The following is a 23,119-nucleotide window of genomic DNA, read 5'->3' on the forward strand; positions in this document are numbered from 1 at the left end:
TTGTTCACCGTCATTTCGCGGGCTTCTGCACAGAAGCCCTCCTTAAGGCACCTGGAAGTCTGGGTAGGCAGGATGTGAGGGAGGGGTTTAAGGACCCCTTCCATGGGTTCCCTTGGTAACCCAAGTCGCACTCCTGTTTGATTGGCTGGGTGACCGTGCTTGCCAGGACAGACACCCTGCTGTGTGATTGACAGCCATGCTGTATGAATGGGGGAAAATTGCATAAAAAGCAGGTCTGTGGGACTGGAAAGGCAGAGTCGTCGTTAGGCAGAAACCTGTGCAGTTCCCTCTGGGACCACTGCAAAAGATTTAAGACTACAGGTGTTTGGCAGTAAACCCACTTGGTAGCAGTCTGTACCACACATATTCACTTGGTAGCTGTGGCTGAGCAGTCAGACTTCCCTGAAGAAGAGTTAGGCAGCATACAAAGTATACACAATAGGCACTCAGATACAGTAGCACAAGCAAACACTGACCAGAGCTTTGGTATCAAGGTATATAATTATTTATTTAAAAACACACTGATTGAAACACTCCAGCACTATTATTGTAAATCACTCAACACAGTTACTATTATATATACATCCCATATTCCTTATCAGACAAGTCTTAGTTAACACCACTTATTTCCCGACAGAGGTGAGCGCTTAACTATAGATGGCACTCCAATAAGTTAACGAAAAAGGCAGAATGTAGGAAAATACACCACACTAATCTTTAGGAACTCTTAAGCAAGGCAGGAAAGTCAAAAGTTACTTGTGAGCCAAAGTCCATAGGCCGGGCCCACTCTTGGAGAGAGCAGGGCACAAATGCACCCAAGATCACACAATGACAACAGGCTTAAAAAGTCTTGCAGGGATTTCAGAAAGGTTTTAGTTAGGCTCAGAAAAGTTTAGCCAGGGTGTCCCAGGCTAACCCAGGTTCGAAAGCCGGGGGCCAAATCTACCCCGTACAGTCGGTTGCAAGGGAAGCCAGGTGGAACACGGTACCTTATGTGGAAAGGATCCTCCGGCGGGGGCAGTTGTTCCTGGCAGCGGGTGCAAGTCGCGGCGTCGTCCAGGGGAAGGAAAGATGAAGGTCGTTGCACTGCCAGGGAAGAAACCAGCGGCAGAGTTTTCCGGTGAATGGTACTACCCTTTGATTCGCGGTAGGGGTAAAACGTGTTATCCCGGTTGCCGGGGTGCTTGGCACAGGCAAGGCGGCCACGAGATGCTCCAGGAAGCGAAAAAAAGGAAGCAGACTGGTTATCCCCACCAGTCGAAGGAAGAAGACTCTCCGGGCTGGAGATCTCCTCTGTCGTTGGGAAAAGTGGTGAGACGGTCCAGCAGGGCTCCACCGGTGGTGTCGTCGTAGCAGGTCGGCTCAGCTTCTCCCTCGTCGGATTCTTGGGTCCTGTGGCGACTTCTAAAGTTCCTGTCCCCAAAGCCCTGCTTTTATGCAGAAAACCCCATTCACTCAGCCTAGCTGTCACTCAAACATGCTAAGTGGTGAGCCGGCCGGCTCACGGGTCAATCACACAAGAGTGCGACTTGAGTTACCAAGGTAACTCAGTCCAGGGTGCCTAAACCCCCTCCCACGCCCCCTGTGGTACCCAGACAGAGTGGCACCACTTTTGGAGGCTTCTGTGGAGAAGCCTGCCAAAAAGTGGAACAAAGGGCTCAACTTCGGTTGGAGTCACAGAAGCAAACACAAACGCCATTTTAGAACCGAGTTCTGGCAAAAAGTACCAACCGGAGAATTAATATTAAATAAATAAACCGGCGGTATGTTCGAGGCTATAGGAATTAAATAATTAAAGTTGGTAGTGTCGAACAATGGGAAATCCCATAGAGATATATTTGCGGTCGGATATAAAAAGTAGTATCCACTGCCGCCAGCCAAAACTCGATCAGGGGGGACGGAGACGTGCCCCCTCGACTAACAGACCCCGGGGTAATCGAATTGCCCCGGCCAGTATGTCCACAATAAGATGGTTTGTACTGGTTCTGTTCAGAATTTGAGACTAGTAAAGTCAATGGTGACTTTACATGCCCTGGGAGACAGTAGTCAGTCCCAGGGTATGGAGTCTATATTGGGGGGTCACTATGACACCCCTGTGTTACTGCACTGAGGGTGTTGTGTAACACACATCACAAAAACACATGAAGCCCTATGGAGTAAAAGACCCCATAGCCCATAAAACACATCTAGAATCAAAGAGACACACTCAAATCATGCCCAAGAGTGAGGGTAAAAGAGTCTCACTCTTGGCAGGAGAAAAAATAAACCCAACAAAATCCAGCAAAGCTGCTGGGGGACTCACTAGGTTAGGAAATTCAGCCTAAACAGAGAATTCTCCCTAACAGTCGTCACTGGAATGAAAGAACCAACGAGGAGCTGATGGAAGAGGACCCCTACAATGACTGAACTGCCTGGTGAAGCCCTGCTGCATGTCTGAATCTTCAGAATCCGACGATAGAGAAGATCCTCCATGAAACTTCTTCCCTTGAGCTGGTGGGACCAACCAGTTCGCCCAAACTGCAAGCCAGGACCCCTCCTTTGGTTGAATTCACTGTACAGAGCTACAGTGGGCCGGATAACCAGGAAGGTCGGACCCTGCTTGAGTTTTACGGAGCGCACCTTTTATTCGTTGCTTTGCTCTGCTGCTGGTTTCTTCCCTGGGTAGTGCAAGACCCTCCAGTCTTCATACTTCTTGTCAGTCCGACAGTCGCTTCAGGAACAGTGAGCCTGCAGGAACTACCCTGAATGTCGACCTCAGCTACAGCTTCCTCTCCGTTTTAAAGTACTGTGCAAATCCGGTTGTTCGCTTCGTTCACTCGCGGTGAAAGTGTTTGAAATCTTTCTCCCAACCGAGGGCTTGTCCTTCTCTTCTCTTTGAACTAACATTTCTGCCAACCAACCTTGTCCGGAATCCGTGGCACGAACTATACCGCAAACTACCCTGAACCATGTGATCTTGAGCAAAAGACTTTTGACCCATTGAATTTGGCCCTAAGCCTTTTCTACCCGATTCTATCACTGTAGCTCCTCTTGCTCAATTGCCCTGAATACTTACTTACCTGTTGGCGTGGTTCAATTTCTATTAACTTTGTTTTTCCCTCCCTTTTAAATTGCTTGAGTGCCATTTTGCTCCCACTTCATTTTGTGAGCTTAACTTGTTTAGAACTTATTGGGAGTGGTGTGGTGTATTACGAGTGTGATTTTTAAACTGCTTATAATAGTGTAATGTTATACAACTGAAGAGTGAAATAAATGTATATTTTTTTACTTGAAAACCTTGAGTGTTTGCCTGAATCATAGTAATTGCTGTCCTTTGTGTAACTATCTGATACTGCTCACTTACTCTTGATTTAAGTCTGGCTGCTCAGCCACTGCCACCACTTTAACTGCGAAGTACAGGCTTGTACCAAAGGTGAATTTGTACTGTCACTTGTAGTCTTAATTGTGTGTGGTGTTCCCAAAGGTTACTGCATATAATTCTGCCTAACACTGCACAGTAGAGCTGGACCCAACTCTTTCTCATGTGAGGCAGGCATGGTATCACAAGTAAGGACGCAGAAGCAAAGGTACAAGTTTCAACACCTTTATTAAGTTTGACTGGGGTTGGAGACTTCCTAGCTGGCCCTCATTCTATAATGGTAGTAGTCGCAACCATCAAAGTAAATAAACTGATTCAAGTCAGTCAATCAAACAAAGGAAAAAGTATTTGTCAGAAACCTATACTTGCCCTTATGTTTCACATTAAGTAAGTGTTCTGAAAATATATGAAAATAGAGAGCGTACAAAGGAATGTCAGAATGGCAATGAAAGTGGCTCACCACTCCCTTCCCCAAGTTCAGTTCAATGGGTTTCTAACAAAGTTACTTCAAGGTGGGTAGTATACACAGTTCAGATTTCCCATAAATCTGTTAGGTTTCCTCGTGTATTTCAATGTCAGTTCAATATGCATCAGATCTCTCCAATTGATTTTTTTCGGGCTTCTCTTACCCGGCTTCAATATTCTCAAACAGATATTCACAACATTCCTTCATACTTAATTTCAGAGGCTGCCCATGCCTGTCTTCAAACACTTAAACATGGCTGAAACACTTTCCAGTCAAACAGCTCTGCTTCACAGAGCTCAGGGAGAACACCCTTCCCCAACCTTTGTACTTCTCTTTCACAATGTTCACCTGTCTGAGACTTTCGCAACTGCACAGTATTCTCACCCCTATGAGTTACTCTGACAAGAGGGTTGGTTTCTTAATGCCCGTCCCTCTTGCACTTGGTTTTGCAGAATGGACCCTCAGCCACTCTGTTCCTTATTTCACAAAAGCATATAGTTCATTAGGACGAGCCCATGGCCACTCTGTTCCTTGTTTCACAAAAATATCCATTCGCTTTCGGGATCGCTGCATGCTCTTTCCCTCATGCCCTTCCCTTCAATGGCTTTCAGCACATTTTGCTTTCATTATTCACTGTTCTGTTATCTTTCAAGAAGTGTTTATCAATGTGTCTTCTCACACGGCAGTGCTCTGTTACTTTGTTTCTCATCGGCTGCATCACCGGCTAAATACATTCAAGCTTCAATGTCTTTATCCTTCAACGCGTAGCCTTGCGTGTAGTACTGTAGCTTTCCACAATCGTGCTCTCCCTTTCTTTGAACTCACTGGCTGCGATTGCTTTTGTGCGTTCTTCTGTTTTGAACTCGTCGAGGTCACGGTCTTGCCCCCTGCCCCTCAGACATTCTTGGTCGACCTTGTGGCCCAGGGGAGGAAACTAGCAGTTTGCTGGCCCATGGAGTAAAAGGGACTAGCCGGACCCTCGACTCCCTTCTCTGAACTCTCCCGGCTTCTTGGAGACATGGCTCCCTCACCACGCTTTCTCCTGCCTCAACTTGCAGTCTGTCAGTGTCTCGGCGTCCCCTTGTCCCTGGCCTGGTTCTCAAGCTCTCTCAGCTGCTCGTCCGTCTCGCCATCCAGCTTGCCATTCTCCTTGGCCCCTGTCTCGCTCTCTGTGGCTTTCTGTGCTCCACTTCTTATAGTTTGGAAAGCGGTCCATGAGTTTCAAGTGTGTGTGATCGTGACTGAGTGCCTGACCATGTCTGACCTTATTAGTGGGACAAGGCTAGTACATGTTACTAGTGGTAATCTCCCTAGTCTGTCTTCCTCGTCACAGTAGTTGGGCTGATAAGGAAAGGAGGGGGAGTTATGGGAGTTGTAGTATCGCATAAAGGTAGAGGGAATATCGGGTAAATAACTGCCAGGAAATAGGGGCTACCATGTCTCACCTTAGTGTCTGCTCCCCACTCCCCAAGAACCCCCTACACAGGTGACCCTCCCTTGCATGTCCATCCCCACGGCCGAGATCCAATAGCGATGGCCCTTCCCTGCCCACCTGAATAAGGGATCCCCGGGTCTGGGTTGTGAAACAATTTCAGGTTTTTCACACTCACTCCATCAACAATACATCCAAAGCCTTCCTTTTCCACCTTAGGCTCCTGAAGCGTACCTTACCTACCCAAACGGACTGGCTGCAATTATATCCATTGTCATGTCCAGACTTGACGATGCGAACTCCCTCTACCTGGGTGCACAGGCCTACCAGTTAAACTCCAAAGAGTACAAAACTAGGCTGCCAAACTGTTTCTCGCATTGCCACAAAAGGACCACATCTCACTGGCCCTCTTGACCCTATACTGGCTCCCAATTGGACACAGGTCCACCTTCAAATTACTATGTATTACCCACCGAGCGGTGCACTAAGCAGGCCCCAAATTCCTACAGGAAAAGATTACGCCTTACCACCTGACTCGCACCCTTAGGTCAAGCACTGCCCTGCTCCTAGTGGTCCCCACCTCCAATTTGGCTAGGATCGTCGGTCCGCCTACTCAACCCTGGCGCCAACTCTGTGGAACTCACTGCCTCCCCGCATTTGACACAGCGAAGACTACATGACTTTCCCGGAAGGCACTCAAAACCTGTCTCTTTGCCTAAAAACACATAAGGGAATGCAGTTAATCACCCGACCAACCCCCATGACCGACACCTGGCGTGGTATTCTGCTGATCACAGAACCTGTCATAGACCCTCAGGCCTGATGATATCTAACCCCACTACCTGAAGCCTTTGACCAGACTTATTATTATTATTACTTGAAACCCAAATCGTAGCAGCACCCATATACTTGACGGAATTCATTCATCACCTCATCTACTGGAATTCCATACACTGAGGCCTAGAGTTACCTATCGCCATTAATCTGGAAATCGGAGAGCAGAACTAAATATTGGGGGGAATATCTAGCAGTTATCCTGCTAATCACACCTACTAGTGAATGTATATAGCAGAACTATGTATCGATAATATAGCTAGCAGAGCTAGCAATCCAAGCACTAATAGCACTTGTGAACTTGATCATTGCCCTACAAATATGCACTACGCTATCGGTCCAGGAAATGGCCTTGCTTGCTTATGCTACACATCTGGAAATCCCTGAGCAGAATTACATAGCGAGGAACGGTCTAGCACTTATTCCTTTCCCAAATGTGTGGGAAGGGCCCAGTAGAACTACCTATCAGGGATTTCATTTAGGAAACCTGCCGACCAAGGACGTCGCTAGCACCTATAAAGTAACATGAGCTTTGGGACAGATCTGCCTGTCACCACCAGTCAGTCTTTGCCATAACAATCTGACCCATCAAGAAACAGGGAGATACCAACCCGTCAACAGGCACTGGACGCTCAACAGGAACAAGGTACCCCTGGAATACACAGGCACTCAAACACACCACTATGCTAACTCTTGCCTCTGCACCAACAAACAATAGAATGCAGCTACACCCCTCGATTAATTCAGCCTAGCTGCACACATCCTTAAACACCTCCACCTCAACAGTCTTTAGAACACAGCTATTATTATTATAATTCGTTATTTATAACGCGTTCAATACCCAGAGCTTTCTAAGCGCGGACCCGGGGATCGTGTCTGTGTTGCTCTGCATTTTGTTTCCAAGGTGAGGGTGTTGCCCCTGAGCTATCCTTCCAAGCCATACCCCTCGAAAATCGGCCTACCTGCACACACGTCAATCTCAAACACAGGCACCGCTAGAATGCAGATACCCTAGTACATTGGTCTTGCTGCACACATTCTACTGATCTTCTACAACCACTGCATCACACCTAGAACTAGTATGCAGCTACACACCACCTATTGCAGACTGCCTGCACACATCGAGTGCACCCAAGCATGTTTTACTACATTACTCTCTCTACAGACCTGGACTGTGGTCCACGAGGGCGTTTAACTGCCAGCGCTTTTTAATTATACCTATGGTAGAAAGCGCTATACAAATGCCCAATAACATGGCCTGCTAACTCACCTCAAGATTACAATGAATGCATCACTGACAGGATAGGGGTCCCATTGCCTACACCTCACAGCGCAAGGGACGTGGTCTCTGCCACTAGCAAAGCAGAACATAACTGTTCTGAACCTTTTAGCAGTTTACAGAGCATGCCATGCTTTTCAACAAAAACTGAAGGGGAACGATGTGATAATTACAACAGGCAGCAAAGCAGCCATGTTTTACATCAACAAGCAGGGTGGCATACCCTCCTTAAGGTTGTCGATAGTAGCTAAGAAAATATTGAAATGGTGTCTCAGTAAAGGGTTACGTCTCCAAGCCTAGCATTGTTCAGGAGTACACAGTTGCCTAGCAGACACCCAAAGCCGTTCTCACCCCCTAGAAATTGAATCGTTAAATTCAGACATTCCCCAGCACATTTTTACAAAATGGGGGCAACCAGACCTAGATCTTTTAGCAACAGCAAAAACTGCAAAATGCCCTAATTACGCCTCCAGATTCCCACAGAATGGGTCCCTGGCGAACACACCATGGATCAATTGGTCAGTGATACAGGGATATTTGCTTACCCATTTCCACTGACCCCATTCTTAAATAAATGTATCCATAAAATGCACTGGGAACATTTAACATTAGTTCTCATTGCACCAATGTGGGCGAATCAAGCGTGGCTCTCTGACCTCCCCAACATGTCCCTATTCGCACTAATAAAATGTACTCCCGCTCTCAACATGCTGTCAAAGATTCAGGGTCTTATTCCACACCTGCAACCTCATGCAACCATTTTAGCAGCTTAGTTCCTGAGGTTATAGAATTTGGACACCTCAATTTACCGGACATATTCATGGACATTTTGTGGGAAGCACATACGCCTAACACTTTAAACTGATATTTTAATAAGTGGAAAATGTGTGTCATGTGGTGTAGAAACTCCAAGTGATTGTTCACCATCACATATTTTGCATTATCTGTTGCATCTACAGGATATAGGGCGGGCCTTTAATGAATGAAAGGTGCATTTAGCGGCACTATATGCATATACAACATCCCAAAACAAGGTTTCTTGGTAGAAGATTCTGGTCATTAAAGCCTTCATGGAAGGAGTAAAATGGTTATATCTACCGGTTGCTAACCCACGGCCAGGTTGGGGTTTGAATATGGTGCTAAGTAAGCTCTTGGTTCCTCCTTTTGAACCAATGCACAAAGCATCCCTTCAAGACTGCACCTACAAGGTGGGCTTTCTTGTAGCCATCACTTCTATTCGTAGGATCAGCAAGCTTTAAGCTTTGTCTGTAACTGAGCCCTTTGTAACAGTATATAAAGACAGGGTGGTCTTAAAAGCAAACCCACGTTTTTCTCCAAAATATATATACATTTCATGTAAACCAATCCATTAAATGTACGGCATTCGATGAAAAAACCCTCAGAATTAATGAGAAAATGCGCTTCACACACAAGAACAGTCAAGTAGTACCGGAGTAAGGCAAACCCATTGAGAAAAACAGATCAGTTCTTCGTTTCTCTGGTGGCTGGAAAAGAAGGGGGGCCCTGCCTTAAAGGCGATCATCGCCAGTTGGATTGTTGGGTGTATCCAACAGTGTTGCAGCCTATCAAACAATTTCCCCTTTGTTTACACATAGGGCGCACACTACATATAGCAATGGGGCTCCCTTAGCTTTCATCGCAAATGTATGATTGGAACCCATCTGTAAAGCAACTACCTGGAGTTCAGTTCACACTGCCACACAGCATTACTGTGCTAACACACAAGCTACAAATGATTCTCAGGTGGGACAAGCGTTGTTGAAACATTTGTTTGTTTCTGTTCCTTCAGTTTTCCTCCCTCCTTCATCGGGTACTTGTTGCTGGTCTATGAAAAGCATATGATTCTAAGCAGATGCACAAGCCTCAGAAGACAAACATTACCTTCCAGTAATTGTCTTTCTGATGCTTGTATCTGCTTAGATTTGCATGTGCCCACCGACCCTCCCCACAGTGGGAGTTCAAGAACTCACAAACAACATGTTAAATGACATTAGTCACCTTATTCATCACACTCGCAGTTCCACTATAATACACTTCATGCATCCTCAGGTAGGAAAAGATAAAGCAATTTGAGGACATTGATGCATAAAGTATCATGGGTACTGTACAAGTCAAGGTAGGGATATTGTTACGGAAGCGCACCGTCAACGTCCTATTTTCGAAAAATAATGTAATACTCCACATCAAGTACTAGATGTTGTTCTATGCAAAGCATGTCTAAGCAGATATAAGCATCAGAAAGAAGATAATGGAAAGTTAATGTTTGGCATATATGTTATGCTTCATTAGTTTGTTTCGAATACATGATTCATCAAACCCAGCAGAAAAAAATACATTTACACCTTATAAACAACACAACATAGAAAAAGGCCTTCTAAATTAGCCCATTTTATTTTTCCTAATTTGCATAGCCTGTATCAGAAAGAGCTCGAGTGGACTCTTGTATCTTGGGCTTGCATCAAATAAAAATAAGCAACACAGAATTGTCTAAAATTAAGTGGTCTTAAGAGGCAATAAAAACAGTTTTCCAGGTCAGGTGTACAAAGTGCGAAATAAAATGCCCATTTGACTCAATAGAAATATTGCCACACGCACAAATATTACAGTGCTCCTTACTTCATGCTTGAGTTCGAAGTGCGAATGGATGCTGGTTAAAGTGAAGTGTACCAATTAGTATGCTACCATTACTGTTTGGTATCAAAGAAAAATAATTCTATTTACAGAAAAACAATATTGATATGGTAAATAAGATTTTACAGTTGACTTCTTATCTTACTCCTGCTTATATTTTAAAACCAGTTGTAACAATAACAGTGATTTTCCATTGATTAATCTTCAGTCAGACTACTGGTGCCTTAAGCCTTAAACCTTAATCATACACTGATTTCGTAAGAGTGACACTGTGTAATGCAGTGTTACTTCTGAATTTCTAAAACATCAGTTAATATCAGTTTGTTCAAATAGAATTTATCATTAGCCCATATCGCCAACCAAAGACGAATTTGAGAATAATGCAATTCAAAAGAAATGGGGGTGAAATGAGTTTCCAAATATTAAGGACTTGATTCATGGTGGTGTTTTATAATGGCGCAATCCCATAGGAAAATGTTCCATGAATCAGGCCCAATAGCTCTTCAGATGTGAGGGTGGGGCTTCAGTGTTGCGAACACGGGAATAACAATGATGGGATTGTATTTTGTGGTTCACCTCTTTCATTGCCTTGCTAAGAAAATCAATGTAATTTGACCTCAGTGTCAAACAATTGAATAAAGTTTGTTAAAAAAAATATAAAAGCTCTTCAACGGTGGATGAAGCTGCTTCCAACAACTCTTTTAGAAACTTTTATTTAATGAGACTGTTAAGATATTTGATGTCCAAATCGCTGCACCGTAGTGACCAATTCCTACCGACTTTGCTTCATATACTTTAAGCTCAGGGGTAACTGCTTGGTCACGATAAAAGGAGAAAATGCATACGATTCCCATGTTGCGTTGTTTTAGCCACATAATCAATTTGAAAACACCAAGACATATTTTCTGAAAATCTAATATCAAGCTAATCAAACGTTTTAATTCTATTAATCACTACTGAATCAACATACAATGTGAGTTTTTTTAGATTCTTTCTCATATGGTACGACCTGAGATTCGACTCTATTCACCACCTCATGTTTTGAGTTTGTGTTGAACAGCTTTTCATTTTATATAAACATTACTCCCAATTTATGGTGAATGAAGTCCAATCTCGAGTGACTCTTCTCTTACAGACATCCAACAGCCTTTCTTGATCTATCTCTTGGCACACTAATTGGTTAGTAGGAGGTGTTTACTTAAGGAAATTAGCTAAGGGGTGTGTGTGTGTATGGGTAAATAAAGGAGGAAGAGATTGAGGCATGCAATGACAATACATTTTAATTCGTTAATACATGGTTGAGTCGTCAGGGTTGTTAGATATATTGTCTGGAGAAGATGCACCTAATATTATGGCATTTTGCTATTGTGATAAAATGGTCTATATTTATTGTGGTAACGCATTGGTGTCTTCCCTATCTAGAGTGGTAATGCTCCCCTCAGAATATATCCTAATGCCTGTGTTTCATCCAGGGGGCCTCCCAAAGTAAAAGTTACCGCTAAGCTATGCTCCATCAGCCAAATCATAAAGCATTTTCCATTGTGAAAGATTCACTAGACAATCCTACATCACACACTTTTAAACTTACTTACTATGAACATCAAAATTCACTTCAGGTTTTACCACCTGTGGTAAAATGTATTACCACCTGCAGTACACTGGGGCTCTTCTTTGTCACTGAGCGTATTTATTCACATAAAACTCAACCACACTTTCTTAGTTTTGAAAAAACATTTTCTTTTTATATACACTGTCATTTGAATCTACTCAGAAAACATGTAATGCAGTATAAACTTGGGTAAAAAAAGAGAACACCCCTAAGATTGCATGTCACAGTTTACATTCATTAACACCCTCGGTTTTTTATCTTGTTACCGACATTGAACTCCAATACACTTGGCAGTAGCCTCAGGGCCTGATCACGACTTTCGCGTAACGCTGGTGGTATTACCACTGGCGGTATTAGCCCTACCGCTGAACTCCCCGGCGCTAATAGCGCCGGATCACGAGTTCGGCGATAATGTAATTCCTCATTCCCCATTGAGCCCATTTGGGAATGCCCCATTCCCCATTGGGCTAAATGGGGAAAATTTGCACTCTTACCGCTGGCGGATTTCCCGCCGGCGGTAATAGCCCAAATTTTTGGCAGATTTCCCCCCAGCCAAGAGCTGGGGCGAAATCCGCCGAAGTCCTGATTTGGCAGACCCTTAAATCCTGCGGTAATAGCGCGACCGCCGGATTTAAGGGTTACCTCTAAAGTCGTGATGAGGCCCTCAGTCTGAGAAGGAAAAGGAAAGAAAAACATGGCAGCAAAACAAACCCCTTTTCTGAATTTTCAGGTTATGTTAATTTTGCATCAAAGAACATTACACATAAAAGAAATCTGCCAGCCCTGACTAACAATGAAAATGCATCCATTCAGGCATTCACCTCAATGATGACTGGCTCACATTCACCTTGGAAGCTTGCGAGATTCCAGCGCTATCATCTCTGGAAAACCCCTCTTTGTCGGCTTGGCAGAAAACAGTAGTATCGCAACCTCTGCACACTCAGGCAGCCCACAAGAAGGACACGACTTGTATTGGAGGATTTCTGCTTCCCCAGTCTACCGCCCGTCTCCCCAGCCTGCTGTCTGCCAGGAAGTTTCTGCACCACTGCACGTCTGTCTCCACCCTCTCTCCCTTTTACTTTTAAAGGCTATCCCCGTCACTCAACAGGAACCTTCCCCTTTGACAATCATGCCACTGAAATCCATGTGATATTACTGTTGGACAGCAAAACAATACATTTCCCTTCTTTTTGGCTTCCTGACTTCACAATAGCGTTTTTCAGCAGAACACATTCCAACTTTGCAATGTGATATGCTGAAAGAAATCACACAGCCATTTTGCTTGCACGTTTTAATTCCATTCCCGAAAAGCACTCATTGTCAGTTCATCTCATCTGAGCCCATTTTGCACTAATTTGTTAATGACAGGTTACAAGTTATTGGGAAGCGGTTGGTAATAGATTAGTTCATGTTAGTATGTATGTACATGGTGCAAATTGGACAGATGATCTGTTACCCTGAAGTATATTGCCCGAATATGTGCATTTCAATTTTAATGTGCACCGGCCATTCATGATGTTTGTATTGTCTACATGTCAAATATTTGCGTAGTCAGTGTTTAAAACTCTAATAGACTACAAGAGTTAATGCACTGGAGATAGGTTTTCCTATATCCAGTCACTCATTCTTACTATTCAGTTACTCACACCCATCCTTACAGATTGCCTTGCCTGTTCCCTCACTCCACGATGCCTTTGGAGATACTGATGTTGCAATATTGCAACTGATTGTTTCTTCTGATGCATCTCTTCTGCTTCTTCTACACTGACATCCATTTAGTTTGCACTTCCTCTTCAAAGTGTTAACCCACACCTTCACCTGTCCATCTCACCACTCCTTAGAAGTAATTCCTCATCTTGCACTGCTTCCCAACAGGATTTCTTTGTGCAGTAGATGTTAAGTCTGTCTTTCATAGTTTGTCTCCTGTTTCGGCTCATTCTTTACTAGTATGCCAACCTGCAACACAAACCTCCTTCATAGTCTTTCATAGTCTTTCATACGCTACACGTGTTGCTCCAAAATCAGTAATGCTTAATATCCTGCAACATTACGTATGAAGCTTTGAGTTTAAACCACTTTAGAAACAAGGGAACATATCAGAGTTTTTTAGACTTCCTCCCACTCTCACAAAATGGCTTTTTTTCATCCCTTCATTAGATCATTTCAGATCTGGAGTCTTGGAATGATGAGTTGTCTCAGCAGATGAACGACTTTGACACAGAAGATCTCACAATAGCTGAACAGAGACTCCAGCATCATGCTGACAAGGCACTGACCATGAATAACTTGACGTTTGATGTCATCCACCAAGGACAAGATCTGCTTCAATATGTGAATGAAGTGCAGGCCTCAGGTAAGATGGATGGCCAGATTTACTTGTTTCATAGTGCCTCTAATTTCACTTTGGACTGCAGCAAAGTGGTGGATGTGGGGAGATTGTTTGTTGATAAAGGCAATGAATCAATTTTCTCATAACTGAAATCTAAATATATTTGTCATGGCAAATTAACCACAGAGACTTCATGTACATTGGTGAGCATCTTTAATGGTGGTATGCAAAGCAGCATAAAAAAATGCACAATACTAAAGACAAAAACAACAATCGAACTGTATATGGCACAGCAACACCCCTTCCGTGGCTTTCAGGGATTTTGTACAGTAATGAACAGAATGCAGTTTTGCAGTTCTGTAGTTTTATATTTTGAAGAGAGACATGCAAATGTGAGGATCCAGCGCAGAGGAGAAGTGTGATTGATAAAGGGGACGCCATTAACTGTGGTACGCTGGCCGGGTAAGGCTTCACTTTTAAGTGTTCTAGCTGTAACGACAGAGCTTGTATGAGATCCCCTCATGACTCAAGCTTTATTACTTTTCTACATTACTTACTGCTGATTTGCTGTGTGTTAGGCGGGTCTGTGCCTGAGTGACGACAGCCTCCTCTGAATGTTTCCCATACGAAGGAGCATTGGTTCGCTATTGTAATTGACAACCATGAGGGGTGTCAAGAAATGCTACAATTTAAGAGGAAAGATGCAGAAATATCGACCACTCTGGTCTCTGTCGTAAACCAAGAATGGCAAGAACCTACTGCTCTTGAGTCCTAAGGAAGAATTCATGCCGCCTTGTCCCCTAAAAAACCTCCCTTATACAGTCCGATTGTGGAGGTTGTTAGTTGTGACTAAGTTCCCTGATACAAGAGAGTGCACCAAAAAGGGAGGGAAAATCCTGTTGCACGAGCCGCCAGAAAACTTGCCTATGTCTATGGCTAATAGTTCACTCATGGACGCCTGTATAAGTTTGGAAAATGAAATCTCCAACATGGAGATTCCTTTATCAAATTTAAGTGCTAAAGCCTGCCTTTTCATTTCGGATGCGCAGGCAAATAGTTTGGGGGACTTTCCAAGTCATTTTTTCACAGGGGAAGCCCCACATAAAGCGATACAAGGCCAGTGTGTTATGTGATGAATCCTGCAGAGTCCTCACAAAGACCCTACCTAAAGTCTCCGCCCAGGTGGCCAGGGAAAGGCAGACACTTTGTGAGCCTGACCCTGGGGGTGGTATTAGCCGGGAGGATCACCTGGGAGGAAAAGAGCCCCAGGGGAATGGGAGGACTTGGTGGGTGGGATGCAGTATTTCTCTTCCTCTAGGGAAGAAATATCAGTGATGCCAAAAGCTGTAATGGCTTGTTGAGCTGTAATGGCTTGTTGTCAGAAAGAACTTTTAACTTCCCAAGTTGAAAATCTTAATGTGGGTAAAACTCAAGTCCCATAATACCCAAAGTACTGGGACAAAGAGGGCTGAAGATGCACAAAACTGCAAAGTGCAACTGATTAATGAAAATGACCCACACCTCAGGGAGACTGGGAGGCTTAAAAGGCCCTGAGGTGCAGGCCATTAGTAAGAAGGAGCAGGGCATAGTACGTGGAGGAGTTGTAAACTCCCCATGTTACAGCAGAAGCAGAATCTGGAGGGAGAAGACACCGCTGGGAAAAACACTCTATTGTAGAGGCTTTGACGGTCTTGAGAGGGTCTTAGCCTCCAGAAGCCTTAATTGTAGAGGTCGCACAGCTGGAAGCGTCACCCTTTTGTTTTACTTTAATTTATTACATTTATACCGTGCACCATTGATACGGAAAGGGTGAAAGCGCAAACAAACAGAACAAAAAACAAAATAATGCATATAAAAAACAACTAAGTACACCACCGGTGAAACAAGGCAATGACAAGACAATGAGTATAGCAATGTCCTAAGAGGATCAGTGAATCATAATAACAAAGCTTTAAAATTCAAACAAGGAGCCTTAGAGTATCACATTACAGTTTGATTCCCCTTGGGAAGATATTTACACATTTAAATACAAAGGCAGGTTGCTGAACCCACAGCCCAGTAGGACACAGTCCCTTTTTGATTGCGAGCACCATTCACTCAGGTCAATCCTGCGTAAAATCTTCAAGTCAGACAATCTGACAACTCCCGACCCTGTTCTTTGTCGCAGCCATGCAAGCACCTTTTTGCGAAGCGCTTCTCTGGACTCTTTTCCTTCTAACTTCTCAATGTTAGTAATAACAAAGTTCCTTTGGTTCATAACAAAGGCTTGTATATTCATGTCTTTGATCCTTGGCAGTTGTGTCTTTTTTTATGCGTAAACTCTGCAAGGTCATCTGATTATGTTTAGCACTCACCTCACAGGATTGATTGGCAGGCTTTAAGCCAGGTTTGTGATCAAGTACAGAGAGTGAAAGAGGATGATCCTGGAATTGCCCACTAATATCCACAGCAAGTGATTTGTCATTTTCATTAATAGAATGCAGCTGGACTATGTTGTAAGTCTGAGTCGCAATGTTCACTCTCGGCGGGCGTATATGCGAGAACAGGTCATCTAATAGGTCCACCAGTGAGCATAGGTCGATAACTGTTATATAGGTGGAGCTCTTTCTACTGGGTATGAACAGTGTAATCTGTTAAGAGATTATTAGGCCTAGTGCCCCATTGTGAGGCAGAAAATGACTATGTTTTGTGATCAGTATATTTCTTTATCCCTCCTAATAGTAATGTAACTGCTGAGGAAAAACTTGAAGTAGTAATATCAGTGCTACCCATTCCTTGAGTGGATTCCGGAATAGAAGTAAGACAAAAATTCAGCGAGTGATAGTCCAGTTCCTTAGTTAAACATTTGCTGGGGGTATCACAATCGTTGAGCTTATCCACATCAAGGGGGATATTAGTGCCCCCACCTTGCAGCCCCTTTCTCCTACGAGTACTCGGTGCAAGGACATCAGAAACGTGGTCCCTGTTAGGAGGAGACAAGGCTGCTACACCAGTTTCAGCCAACGTCGGGTCCGACTTTGTACTGAGCCCGGGGGTTGAATTTTTAACATTGTGATTCCTGGAAAGAAACCTTTTCACACCACGGTACCCACTTGCGGTCATGATATAGACCGGAATCCTCAGATTGGGATAGAAAGCACTGAGTGCGATTTGCCAATGGTCCCCTCGGTATCTATTTAGGCAATCATCCTACAACAATTAATACAGCCTGGGTCACTGAGTCCCCGGAATGGAACGCCGGTACTGATCTACTCGCCAAGCCCTCGAACTACATGAGTCTGTACTGGAGCTAATGCTTACCCCCGCCCGCTTGCTACTGTCGCTACGCCGTATCGTAACCATGTTCTGGCCCCTCACATCGCCATCTGTGGCGCCGTGCACCATGTTGCAGCCCCTGCCACTGGACTGCTAGTGGACTCGCATAACGGTCGGCTCTGTCGCTGACACAGCACCTATTACTGGGAGCCACTGAAAACCGTGGCCTGTGGCCTGCAAGTCACGCGGGAGACAATCCGAGGAATGGACCCACTGAAACGTCGAGCCGCACCGCAACAGAGGGTTGCAGCTGCCTCTGACGTTTGGATTCAACTGGATTGCAGAGGTGGCGCAGCAGGGAGCAATCTTTGAGAAAGCTTTCTCCATAGTAAGGCTGTCTCCGGTGGAGCAGAGAAAGTTCTGTGTGCGACTGGCGCAGCCTGCAGAAGACTGAAAGCAGCTGATGCCAGACCGCAAGAAGCAGCAGAGGACCTGGGAACAGTGAGGTGAACAGACGCGGACCCAGAACCTGGTGAGTTCACTAAGGTATTGTCACACACCAAGGATTGTCACACCAGAGCGCTCCGTAACAGCCCGCTCGCTCAGACCAGGTTTTTTAAAACAAACACACGTAGAGGAAAATACAAGAAGAAAAGTACTTTTGAATACCGTACTGACAGCGGATAAAGCAGTATTTTATAAACGAAACTGACGTTGAGAGGAGTAAGTGGAATGATAAGAGCTTGATTATCAGACCAAAGGGGTGTGATGATATGCGTGTGGGGCAATTTGAAAGCCAGCAACAAAATGGGGCAACACTTCAAGAACCTAAATCAAACTACCATTGCCAAACCCTAAAGAGTTATAACAAGGCAAACTAAAAATAACAGTCATTGCCAAAGTAATGAGGGGGCAAATGAGAATCCAAATGATTGTAAAACCTATTGGTTTAAACCCACATTACCAAAGCCAAAGAAGAGTCAGAGGGAGTCAGAATCATTGCCAGTATTTGGTTAATGAAGAAGTGGGGAATCGAGTGGCAAGAAGGCTGCCCTTCTGGAAAAGGGTATTCAGAGGGAGTGGAGCATAACTTGCAGAGTGTGTGGAAATCACAAGTGTCTGATAAATAGCACCAATGTGAATCTTCTTTTCCCTGAAGAAATTATCGAATGTGATGTTGTGAAGCAAGAGCCATTTTATTGTATTGTATGCATTTATATGGCGCCATTTCCACTTTTGTATGTCCTTGATGTGCTTTGTGGTTGGAACGCCCCTGGTGACCGTAGTCCATGTTTGGGAGAGTCTAAGAGTTAATTTATAAGATGAGTGTGTGTATTTTGCCAGGTTTGTTGTTTTTATATGGCGCACCAAACCCAAGGGTAACTGGGCGCAAGCAGTACAAGGAGGCTTTAGCCTTAATGTTACATAGTTACAGGCATATAATTACAGTCACATGATTGCAGGCAGGTGGTTAGAGGATATATACAATACATTTAAATATATACAGTTGCATTGTGTAAGGCAGCAAGAGGTGAAGTTTCAGTGTCAATTTATATGGTGGCAGATGCTGGCTTAATCTGTTTGTTGCTAAGTTATTGGGTGAGCGTCATTGGTTCTAATCCATTTCTGTATGTTTCGTCTGAAACTGGGGTAGGTTTGATCAGCTCGGAGTGAGCAGGGGAGTGAGTTCCATGTTTGGGCTGCCATGACTGGGAAGCTTTTTCCGCCAGATTTGGCCAGGTTGAAACGTGGAATGCTAAGGTAGCAGGAATTGGAGGATCTAGTCAGGCGATTAGTATTTTTCTTGACTATTCGGTCGGAGAGGTACTGTGGTGTGGCATTGTTTAGGCATTTGTGGGTCAGGGAGGTTATTTTTAGCATGATTCTGTCTTTAATTGACAGCCAGTGGTTTTGTCTTCTGATCACAAATATGCGATCTCTGTTTGGGATGGTTCATAGACATAATTTCGAATACAAAATATTCGAAAGTCAAAAAGTCGAAAAAAACACGTCGAAAAAAAAGTCGAATTTTTTTTTAATGACGTTTTTTTTTCGAAATGGGGGGGTTCCCCCCCAACCCCCCTTTTTTTATTTTTACCTATTTTTTACATAGAAACTAGAGCCCAAAAAAAATATCGAAAAAAAAAAAAAAACAATTCGACATTTTTTTTTTCGACATTTTTGATTCGACTTTTTTGACTTTTGAAATTATGTTTTCGAAATTATGACTGGACACCGTTTGGGATGTTTAATGCTGTTCTCAGTGCGTTATTTTGTAGGGTTTGGATTTTGTTTAATATGTATTTATTAGACCCCATGTAGAGGGCATTACAGTAGTCAAATCTTGAAAGTACAAGGGCATTAGCAAGGGTAATGCAGCTGCTTGGGGATAGGTATGATCTACAGGCCCTGATTTCTTTACATGTGTACTGATGTGGACGCTAGGGAGTTGACTTGTTTCCTAATGGTTAGGGTGGAGTCAAGGTAGAATCCAAGTGTTTTCACTTCCTTTACAACCTTGATGGTATTGCCATGAATGTTGAAGGAGGAATACTCGTTGAGTTTTTTAATGTTGGTCGGGGTACCTAGTATTAGGAGTTTGGTCTTATCGTCATTCAGGCATAGGCCGTGCGTGGCCATTCATGCCTGAATGAGGAGGTAGGTTTTGTTCACGAGAGTCGTGTCGGTGATGTAATTGCCCGATAGGGGGATGAGGATCTGTGTGTCGTCTGCATAATTGGTGTAGATGACACCCAGATTGTCCAATTTGTCAAACGGTGGCTTCGTGAAGACATTGTACATGGTGGGTGAGACGCATGATCCTTGTGGCACACTGCACGTTATTGAGATAGGATCTGCTGTGTCTATCGGGGAGAATACTTGCATGGTTCTGTTGTTGAGGAATGATTGAAGGTTAGGACTAGGCTAGTAAGCAGGCCGGAGGTTAGGCATGTGGGCGGGTGCTGTTGGTGGTTTAGGATAGAGTGCTAGTGCCAGAGATTCGATGTGTGCCCAGCTAAACCGGAATCTCTTGGAGTTTGTCGCTGTATACTAATGGCAGAAGTGTTGAGGTACGTCAGGGGTTTGTGTGGAAGGTTCTCCAGCATGGGGTCTAGCATGGATTCACATGCTCATGAATATTCCCCGTTTTAAGGCCGGGAATCCTCGGTAAAGAAAAAATCAGTATCAGTTTTGTTTCTGATCTGACTTTCTCAGTAGTAACCAATCACTGGTCTCTGGGTCATACTGCCCCCAGCCAATGACTGCCCTCTCCCTAAGCCCTGCCTCTGGCAGCCATCCTCAGATGTTTACCGCACGCTCAAGTGTTGGGAGTCCTCGTGTTTAGCTCTCGAACTTTTGCTGCATTTTCGCGCTTTTTCCAAAGAGAATTTCTCATTTTTCGGTCAAATAGAGCCTCAAGCTCCACCGTCTCTACATCCGATTAACGGGGATCCGTGTCAGATTTTTCTACGCCCTTCAAGGGTGAAGATTTTGTCCTCGCTTCTTGGAGGAGTCCAGGAGTTTCTGCAGCCTACCCGAACATGGCCCAGGAGAAAGGAAGCTCGACGCCCGGAAAGCTGTTCAGGGTTTGCCCTGGATGCCAGCTGCAGAATATGTTCAAGGAGGACGAGCACTTGAAATGTCTCTATTGCCTTCATGAGGACAAAACGCACGTGGAGAAGGACTGTGCGTTTTGCAGGAACATGTCGGAACGGACCATCAGGGACCGACACCTTCGTCTCTCCAACTGGCTGGAAGGAAAGAGCCCGGCAGGTGAGAAGAAGAAGTCCGAGCGGTCTTCTAAGTCCTGTGAGGGCGCCACTGCGACGGGGGCCCAACAGAAGGCAAAGCACCGGGAGCACCGAGCGGTCGGGCTCCTCGGCTGCCAGGCAGGGCGCATCCTCTCCAGCGCCATCAACCACGAGTCAACGCTCTGGCTCAGGGAAGAGGAAGGCCGAGTACCCGGCAAAGCTTCTGGAGAGGCCCCGGTCGAGATCGAAGGATCCGGCCGAGGGGGAGCGAGGTGGTGACCCCCCAAGGTGAAGGGCGCAGGCCCACATAAGGTGGTAAAGGCCTTGATTCACCCGGCCAAGGCCTCTATCGAGGAAGTCGCGGCGGCCCAGGCGCAGCCTGTGGAGGCTACACCAGTGGAGGCGACCTTGGGGCCCAGAGTCTCCATGCCTCTGCGGAGGGAAGCCTCTTTCAGACCCATCGAAAAGACCCCTGTGAAGACCCTGGCGGAAAAAGAGGGGGGGCGGTGGCCATTGTGGACACGGACACAGCATCCAAGGAGGAGCCGGTAGAAGTCCTAGAGGTCCTTGACGAGGGCATCAAAGAGGCCCGTTCCCACGAGAGGGATCCCGACGAAGGTGACGACGAGAGCGACGGCGGCACCGGTGAGGGTCCTAGTCACCCGTCGCTTCCGGAGCCGCAGGACAACTCGGTGGCCATTTTGTTGGCAATATAATCCTTATGTTCGGAGATAAGGACGAGATTGCCCTTACCACCGACGGAGGAACCGGAACCAGGCTCGACGGAGGAGCCAGAGCCAGGCCCGGCGGGAAGCCCCCCAAACAAGAGAAGACAGATCCATCCAGCCCCGCCTTTTCAGTCCTCGCGACCTACTCAACCTTTGCCCACATCCCTGGGGATGACACGGGAATGGACACGGCCACGGCGAGTACCGACGACGATGGCGGTGACGACGGGACGGAGCTCCCATCGCCCCCAGCCCGGGCCTCCCCGCCCGACGAGATCGGATCTTTCCATGCGATGATCGCCAGGACATCCAAGCTTTTTCAGCTCTGCCCCAAAGAGAAGGAAGGTTTCCTTTACCAACGGCGCGAGGCCAAGAGGAAAACATTCCTCGCCATGCCTCTGCTGGATGACATCTGGGACGAGGGTCTCGCCCTCCTCAAGAACCCGTGTACGACACCTGCCAAGAGGGATCGGTACGAGAAGAAGTACCGGGTCCCCAACGCGGCCCCTTTGTGCCTTAGGGCACAACCGACCCCTGTCTCGGTCGTCTCAGCGGCGGCCAAGAAGAAAGCGGGGGGGCATTGGCCTCAACATCAAGTTACCCGCCGGACGGCGAAGGAAAGAAGCTGGACGCAATGGGACGAGTTATCTCGTCGGCAGCAACAACGATTAAGGCGGCCAACGCCCTTGCGATCGTGACCCGCTACAAAAGGGAGTTATGGTACAAGATCGCCCACCTGTTGGACTTCCTACTGGACGACAAGTGGGCCGAGGCCTTGGAGATCTTGCAAGAAGGCGAAGTGGCGTCGGACCACGCCATTACGGTGGCAACGGACATTGCCGACAACGGTTTCCGCCAGCTAGGCAACAGCGTTTGCCTTAGACAACGAGGGTGGGTCAAGGCGACGGATTTCCGCCAGGACGTACAAGCCAAGGTTTTGGACATGCCGTTCGAGAACAATCTGTTTGGGAAAACAGTGGAGGAGTCCCTCCAAGCCATCAATGCGGACATGGAGACAGCTAAGGCCCTAGGCGTTCTCCGGCAACGAAGGCCGTCCTTTCGGAGCACCGGAGGCAAGCAGGGTGCCTCGATGGGATTCGGCGGTAGCTCCTCTACGTACCGCCAAGCGGCCCGCTCCTCGTCGCAGGAAGCCTATAGAGGACGAGGCAAGTCGGGTGGACCCCGGCGTCGTCGCCAGGCGTCTTCCAAGCAAAATTGAACCGACCGTGGTGTCGGGCCCCCACCGAAGCACCCCGGTGGGAGGCTGGCTGGCGAAGTTCGTCCGCGTGTGGGAGTCCATCTCCAGCGACCTTTTGGGTGCTGGACGCCCTGGCCCAGGGGCACGCCCTCGAATTTATAAAAAAGTGCCCCCGCATCCCCCCATGGCCAGGAAGGAAAATCACATCCCTCAGCTGCAATTTGAGG

General features: G+C 45.8%; 1 protein-coding gene across 1 annotated transcript in view; it reads left to right on the top strand.

Annotated features, from left to right (window-relative positions):
* The window catches only part of TRIO (trio Rho guanine nucleotide exchange factor), a 3,834,156-nt gene that overhangs the window by 1,616,322 nt on the left and 2,194,715 nt on the right, over positions 1 to 23,119 (top strand). The window contains exon 14 of the mRNA XM_069613780.1: positions 13,788 to 13,983. Coding sequence (XP_069469881.1) covers positions 13,788 to 13,983 — 196 coding nt within the window. The remainder of the gene's footprint in view (positions 1 to 13,787; positions 13,984 to 23,119) is intronic.

The sequence above is a fragment of the Ambystoma mexicanum genome, chromosome 5p, assembly GCF_040938575.1.
Source record: "Ambystoma mexicanum isolate Mex_15411 chromosome 5p, UKY_AmexF1_1, whole genome shotgun sequence".
Lineage (NCBI taxonomy): Eukaryota > Metazoa > Chordata > Amphibia > Caudata > Ambystomatidae > Ambystoma > Ambystoma mexicanum.